Here is a 7,565-nt window from a genome sequence, read left to right on the forward strand (position 1 = left end):
CGATAAGCCTACAATATTAGAGAGATATTTTGAGAGAAAGGCATATAATATTTATTCATGAATACTTTGTTGGAAAGATATTTTAACATATAATTTTTAAAATTAGAATAATATCATTTTGAAAAAGTCAAACCCTCTCCTTATTAATTAAAAAAAATAAATCGACACCAGGTGAGGTGTACTAATTCATTTCAGAATTTAAATCCTCTTCCCTTTATGATCTCCTCGGCGAATGCAGCAGAAGTTGTGGGGGTAAGAATGCTGCTGGCCGTTCTCTTCGCCAACACCGACGGTAACATCCTTATCGAACAGTTAGCTCTGAATCTCCACCATCCAATCCTTCCCCCATGATCTCTATTCGCGCCGGAACTCGAATCTCGATCTCAGTTTATTTGATTTTTTCCCCCTTTCCCTAAAAAAAGAAAAAAAAAGATGACTTTTCAGTTTTCCCCCTGTTTTTTGGATGAGTTTTTAATCTGAATTCCTTTCCTTTTTTTCTTTTTTTTGAAAGAAATCTTTCTTTCTTTTCAGAAATCAAAAATTCTTTCAATGGGAAGCTTCTCGTCTTGTTATGCCAATTTTTGGTCTGGGAATGACAAAAAGAACACAAAGCAATGAATAATGAATGGACTTCTGTTTATTTGGTGCTTTTCTTATCCTTTTTTTTTCTTTTTATTTGTTTGGTAAACAAAAGAACCAGAGAAATTGGTTCTCAAATGATGTTCTTTGTTTAATAAATGGAATGTGGTTCTTCTACTATGTGATTTATAGGGTGATTAAATTATGATTATTCCAATGCCATGATACTCCTTTACTATATACAAATCATTGATCCAGTTCAGATTTACCAGAGTTGATGTATTCCATTGACTGGGGTATCCTCTAATACAATAAAAGAGGCAAATTTGGAGAATATTCTTGGAGTTTTCCCTTTTCTTTCTGATAATACTAAAATAACAGCTTAAGTGATGATTCTTTTTTTTTTTCTTATAGATGAATAGAGTGAATACTTCCAAAATCAATAGCTTTTTTCGTAATCTTAGATCTGCATATTAGCTGATTTATTTGATGAAATTCATTAGGGTTGGAAGGAATCCTTTCTTTGGCATGCTACAATTTCATGATCTCATTTGATGACTGACTAAACTTCATGTCATCTATGCATAATATTTCTTATGATGAAGCTTTCATGGAGTTCCCGCTGAAGAAAGACTACATTGGCGGTCTTTCCTGGTAAAGTTGGGAGCAGAGAATCTCAGAGGAGCTAAAAGTGAAGAGCTCTTTGTTGCTTCACACAAGTATGCGAATATCCCTCAAAGCATCAAGACTCTTAAGCTTTATGTTACTAGACTGTGTAACAAGAATTTCTTTATGAGCTTGCTGCAATTGATACTTGGATAGTTTTCTTGTACATTATGGATCTCCACAATGAGGAACCAACCGTAAAGTGTCACTCTTTACACTTTTATATGCTGATTACATACATATGCATGTGAAAGATAAATCCAAACAACAAAACTTGCTACCATGATCTTATTAGTATCAATCATTTAAGGGCCTTAACCACCAGGGGTCTAGAGCTTCATTTTCTTAGTACTTAATTTGGGTATCTTATACTTAAATCCCACAACTCGTATCTTTTCAGCGTTAAAAGCTAGACAAGCAGAAAATTGGTCTTCTTCTGTATACTGGAAAGGAGCTAAATCGTAAATGAAGTATCAGAGGCTACAGTGAGCCTGAATAAGGCTTGAGAAATAGTTTATGGAAGGAATTGACACATGGGAAAGCCTCGTTATAGCTGAGACCAGACCCTTGTGCACCAATAGATTCAACTCTAGATTTACAGAAAAGTGGAAATAGATCCATTTTTGCAGCTGGAAGATGGAAACCAATATCTATGGTGCTGCTTTATGAACTAAATATTATACATATTTCTTGCACACGAAAGATGATGCCTTCTAACACTACAAGAAATCTCATTTTTCCCGGCGCTTTTTATAATCTTTACCGACGCTTATAAGCGTCGGCTAAAGTTCCCGCAACGCAAACAGAAGCGTCGTAAAAGCGTTGGCGATACTGGAGTGGCAAATGTTTTTGCCGACGCCAATAGAAAGCGTCGGCAAAAAAAGGGCTTTCCCGACGCTAATGAAAGCGTCGGCAAATTGAGATTCGCCGACGCTTTAAAGCGTCAGGAAAGTCCAAAGAAAGCCTGGGTTTTCGCCGACGCTTTAAAGCGTCGGTAAAACCATGCTATAACGACGCTTATATAGCGTCGCCTAAAGATATTTTTACCGACGCTTTTTAAGCGTCGGCGATGGCGTGCCAGTCCGTGCCAAAGATGGTTTTTAACGACGCTTTAAAGCGTCGGGAGTAGATTTTTTTTTTAAAAAAAAGAAACAAAAGCATATTAAAAAACATATTATAGCAATATGAACCTGCATTACATTTACATCAAGACAAACATACAGATCATTCGAAACATTCATATTGTCATATAAGATTAAATTTACATAAGTTTAGAATTACAATGTATTTTGAAAAATATAAGAAAGATACATATAAAACTCATTAAATAACAGTCTAAAAAATATCAGGGACCGCATTCAGCCCCATCATCATCTCTGCGAGCTGTTGAAGTATCAGGAACCTAAAAAAAAAAAGAAACTTTAGAAGTTAGGAATATGAAAATCATTAACTCATGCAAAATAATAATTATGTATAGTCATCAAATACATATAGTTATTTACCTTAGGAGGGAGAAATCGCTGAATATATTTAAACCCTCAATATGGAAAATGATTGAAGAAAACTATTTCCCTTTCCCACTTGATCTACACTTTTTTTGGGGGAAAACCCTTCTCACTCTTCTAACATACCTAATAAAGGTTTTATACCTTCATAGACCTCATTTCTTCTAGTGCTGCAAGTATGTCCATATCTCTCTTTGAATCCACTGCTCTGTTTTCCAGTGACTTCATCGCATCCCCCATCTCTTCAGCAGCTCTTTTCTTCTTCTCTTTTTCTACTGCCTGATGAAAGCACAACATAAGATATTGGAATTGAAACCACAATTCTATTGCGAAAATATCAAATATCAAGAATACCCCAGAACATGTACTAGTCAAACCCAGCAATATAACATGCTACGGAGCATTATGTAAATCACTCACTTCGTCCTCTTCCCGCCAAGGCTCAAAATTTCGGGATGCTCCCGATTCAACAACATAGTCCGAATTCTGAGGATCTGTTTTGAATGCAATTTCAGCCGAGCATCTGGTGCATTTGAAGTAGAACCGAAAAATCTGAATTCCCAGATAAGTCTGCAGGATGCCAATCAAAATTCCAAACATCAATCTCAGTTCCTCATCAAATGCGCAATAAAATTGAACTTTTCAACCAAACATTAACCAAATAAAGAATTCCTGAAATTTAACACCATCGATAATGTTAATCTGAAGATAATTTATATTTCAGGTTACCTTGTTCCTCAAAATCTATGAAATTACAGTATCAGAGTATAGGCATTTCGACCCAGCTAAGATAAATCTATGCCCTCTTTCTTGCTTATCAGTGAAACTAAAATGCTCACTTTCTGGAAATTAATTTCCGACCCTAAGTTGTAGCAGGAAGAGGAGAATAAATGTAAAGAAAGCATGCTGTATAGATCCCAACTTTCCAAACCACTGATCTACATTACCATGAAATAAAAGATTCTCCAACCCTCTCAAAGATGGTCAGCGCAGCAACTAAGATCCTAGAAAAATGAATAAGAATTCAAAACTCTCTTTTTAGTCACAAGTAACTACTAGAAGCAAGATAGAATTGAAAAATGAAATCCTTTACCCGACAAGTAGCAAGAACGTACCAATACTGACACCAGAATCTCAGCTGCTCAATCTCCGGCTTGTTCAACTCCACAGTTTTGAAGCATTCATATGCCGGATAAGCATAGCCAAGAACCAACCTATAGACAGAAACGCTCTGAGTTCTCATCTAAATTCACTTTCTTGAAAAGGATTTCTGAAGACAAGAAACATAACAGATAAAACGAAGATCTACTGTCCGGATGTAATGTTACAGCCAGAAAACTAAAACTAATTCAAGACAGGATTACTTACGCCAAGGATCTTGTAACAAAATTTGCCATCATTTTGATCCGACAAACATGTACAAAGTTAGGACCACTCTCTCAGCCAGCCCCCTGTAGCAACCCCAAAGACTAGAAATCAAGGAAAAAGAAAACCGACATCATAATTATATCAACAGACGCAGATCAACGTTCTGCGTTCCTCAGATCATTTGAAGTATATACATACCAGAAAATCGAACAAAAAGTTTATAGGAAAACAAGAAAACAGAGTGCAACGAAATCAGACCAACAAAACCCCAGAAAACGAGGAAGATCCGTACAGAAAAACCTGGGTTTAAAGATCCGACTGAAATCAACACCAGATACTTCCACATTACATAATCCGAGCCGAAAGCCACCTATTTCCATCGGCAAAGAGAAAGAAAACCCTTAAAACTGATCAAGAAAATAGGAAATCCAAAATCAGCATAACAACCAGAAAAGAACCCTTATTTGGTTCGAAAATCCGAGAAGAAACGCAAGATTACGCCGATTTAATTCCAAGAAGACCAAAGGAATGGGGGTAAAGATCCATACCTTTCCGAGATCACCCGCTCGCTCGAGGCGAAGAGGAAGACAAAATCCTTCTAATGAAGCGACAACGATAAAAGAAGCCCGAGCTTTCAAGGGTACGAAATAGAGCCAGCGAGAGCTTTTTTTACCGTCCGCCTTCTCTTCTTTAAAAGCCAGAGAACGGCGAGCCAGCGAGAGAGCGAGAGAGAGAGAGAGAGCGCTCGTCGCCTCGCCCCCACCCGGCCGTCTCGATATGACCAAGCCGGGACTGGCTGGTGCCTGGTTCCTTATTAGTTGGGATCTATACAGCATGCGAAGAATTTCCGACGCTAAATGAAAGCGTCGGCAAATATATGAGCGGTGAAATTTTTTCCGACGCTTCCTCCTAGCGTCAGTAAAAATGCGTCGGAAAAGGCCCATTTTCCTGTAGTGTAAACATGATTAAGCTTTCTTGCCTTGTACCAGTTTGAATGTGCAAGGTATGCTTGTGCTTGTTTTCGTTGCTTTATCTCATCTTAGTAACTGCAGCACCCAAGATAGGTGATGTACTGGATTACAGGAGAAAAAATCTAGTTGATTCAGGCTACCTTGGTCATGTTTTCTGGTTTTGTGCCTCATTTTATTAATTTTCAATATTTTTTGAACTCTTTGTTTACTGGCTACCCTCCATTATATCTTCTAGTTCTATGCCTCATTTTCTTATCTTTCAATTATTTCCCTGAAATTTTTACTCTCCTATATTCAGGTCTGTGTATATTGTATATACCATGCTTGGGGATGTCTGCATTTATGTTGTTGGAAAGGATGAATATGATGAACTGGCTTGTGAGTCCTAAATAGCTGTTTCTCCGTATCTTGTCAAATACAATAGCACCTGTTGACTTCTTTCATGATTCTTGTTTAATTGGGCTCAAGTGACGGAAGTGATCAATGTGATAATATCATCGGTGAAGGATGCATGTCAGAAAACTCCAACCGAACGCCTCTTCCTCGACAAGTATGGGAAGGTTTGCCTATGTCTGGATGAAATTGTTTGGAAGGTAGAGAAATTTTAAACGGTTTGATATTTTCCTCCATATTAGTAACCTATTTCCCCTTTCAACGTAAAACATGTTAGTTTTCAACATCAAATATATGGGTCTGCAACATGCTTTTAAGTGTACTGAATACCATCGGTCAAAACTGGCATTTCAGCTTTCACAATAAGACTTCAGTCTTTGAGTTTGAATGAATGACATGAGCAAGAAATGCATATTGCTGTAGATGCAATTGCCACCTTTTGCTACAATTTTGTCTTCTTGTTTCTCTCTCTCTCTCCCTTTTTTTTTTGTTTGAACTCGGTTTTAGGTGTTATGGTGCATTATGTCTTCTTTTGATATAGAGTTGTTTTCTATGTGAAGGGGATGCTGGAGAATACAGACAAGAGTAGGATCCGACGTCTAATAAGGTTGAAACCTCCAACAGATTTCTGATCTTGAGGCTGCTTGCTATTCTATAGTTTGTTAGGTTCCACGATTGAAATCATGTGATTCTTTTTTCTATGTTTCTTCTGTTGTTATTTATTGCTTTTTAAGTAATTGTAATGCGAGATCATGTTCAGACAGTTTTCTGAGGTTGGTGAATAATAATATTCCTGTTGTTGTAATAACAACCTCATGGGATTCCGCCATTCCATTCTTTCATGTTGCTTTGCTACTTCTCCCTAGTCAGTCTAAAAGTTCAGGGGCTTAATGCGACGTTGATGCAAAAATGGACTCCATGGATTCGGACTATCCAGCTGAATCTGCTGTATTTGATGTACTTAGATTCAACTTGAATACTCCATTTTCTTTTCTTTTTTGTTTCTAAGAGAGGAAACAACTTCAACAATTAGTTGGCCAAATGGACAAGATTGTCTCTCTTAATTTTACTGAATGACTATATCTGCCCGTCATTTATAGAAACTAGCAAGAGTGTGGGTAGTGGCTCCTTCAGAGGCGCAGACAGCAGCCGCTAGACTTTACGCTGGGACTGGACTGATTCATCAAGTTTGTTTTCCTGAAAGGCAGAACACCATTAGGTTAGCTCTGAACTTTAGAAGATTGAGTTCTGAGGGCAAAGAGCCATCCTACCATAACAAAGCTTTGACTTTGGTTTTGTTGTGCAATATTATCTGCTAGCAGAATTTATGAAGACGCTGAAAAACAAGATCCTTCTGCATTTCGTTCAATCATCTGCGAAGCTTCTCCAATGTTGGGAGATTCTCGGCAGAATTCTCCAAAGTTTCATGGTCTCTGTAACCTGAATCAGTTTGTAAAACTCATTTGATTCATCTGTTATGTTGTAGAAAAAGGCTCTATGTGTGATTAAATTTGAAGCAAGACCTTCGATAATTTTCGAAATCGATATCAAAAGCTATGCACGACATATACTGACTTGGTCATACCGTACCTCTAATTCAAAGAGCGGCAATGGCTCTCAAGCTTCACTCTCTATCTAAATTAATAGATTGGTAATCGAATTCCAACATAGCTCAAACTTTCTAGAGCTGCAACTGGCTGTGCCATCTAATGAGTCACACCTAATAATGCCATCAAGAGAGTGGGAGGGGAAACAGTAAGGTCTAAACTCCACCTGGAAGACAGCAAAAGGAGGAGGGAGAGAGGGGGAGGGAGGGAGGGAGGGTAAATAGTAAGGTCTAAACTTCACCTACCAGACAGCAAAAGGAAGTAGAGAGAGAGAGAGGGAGGGGAAATAGTAAGGTCTAAACTTCACCTGGAAGACAGCGAGAGAGAGAGAGAGAGAGAGAGAGGGACAATTCAAAAAGATAATTAGAAAATTACTATTCTACCACTAGACCACCGGTGCTTCAATGAGAGGAGTTCCCATATTAAGATCTTTTGGAGGCTAAGCCTTGTTACTTCCCATATAATCTCCTTTTAGA

General features: G+C 37.8%; 2 protein-coding genes across 11 annotated transcripts; one reads left to right on the forward strand and one right to left on the reverse strand.

The window, feature by feature from the left end:
* The first annotated feature begins 220 nt into the window (after window positions 1–220).
* LOC120104853 (uncharacterized) lies at window positions 221–6,262 on the forward strand. Its single transcript, XM_039116726.3, has 5 exons — window positions 221–311; window positions 1,185–1,298; window positions 5,388–5,467; window positions 5,558–5,682; window positions 6,043–6,262. Exons 1-5 carry the CDS (start codon window positions 259–261, stop codon window positions 6,112–6,114), a joined length of 444 nt encoding a protein of 147 aa, XP_038972654.3. The 5' UTR covers window positions 221–258; the 3' UTR covers window positions 6,115–6,262.
* On the reverse strand, window positions 2,470–4,923 carry LOC149752729 (uncharacterized). 10 transcript variants are annotated; one of them, XM_089925798.1, is made up of 7 exons: window positions 4,667–4,920; window positions 4,119–4,201; window positions 3,866–3,964; window positions 3,698–3,754; window positions 3,171–3,320; window positions 2,895–3,029; window positions 2,470–2,647 (listed from the first exon to the last, which is right to left on the reverse strand). In XM_089925798.1, exons 4-7 carry the CDS (start codon window positions 3,698–3,700, stop codon window positions 2,591–2,593), a joined length of 345 nt encoding a protein of 114 aa, XP_089781924.1. In that variant the 5' UTR covers window positions 3,701–3,754; window positions 3,866–3,964; window positions 4,119–4,201; window positions 4,667–4,920; the 3' UTR covers window positions 2,470–2,590. The 10 variants fall into 10 exon arrangements, 5 of the variants coding, with proteins under 5 accessions (XP_089781924.1, XP_089781926.1, XP_089781922.1 ...); XM_089925800.1 differs by having other exon boundaries at window positions 3,866–4,020; XM_089925796.1 differs by having other exon boundaries at window positions 4,119–4,219.
* Window positions 6,263–7,565: the final 1,303 nt, after the last annotated feature.

This window comes from Phoenix dactylifera, chromosome 10, assembly GCF_051530095.1.
Source record: "Phoenix dactylifera cultivar Ajwa chromosome 10, Ajwa_hap1_PhDact_Kaust_v1.1, whole genome shotgun sequence".
NCBI classification, from domain to species: domain Eukaryota; kingdom Viridiplantae; phylum Streptophyta; class Magnoliopsida; order Arecales; family Arecaceae; genus Phoenix; species Phoenix dactylifera.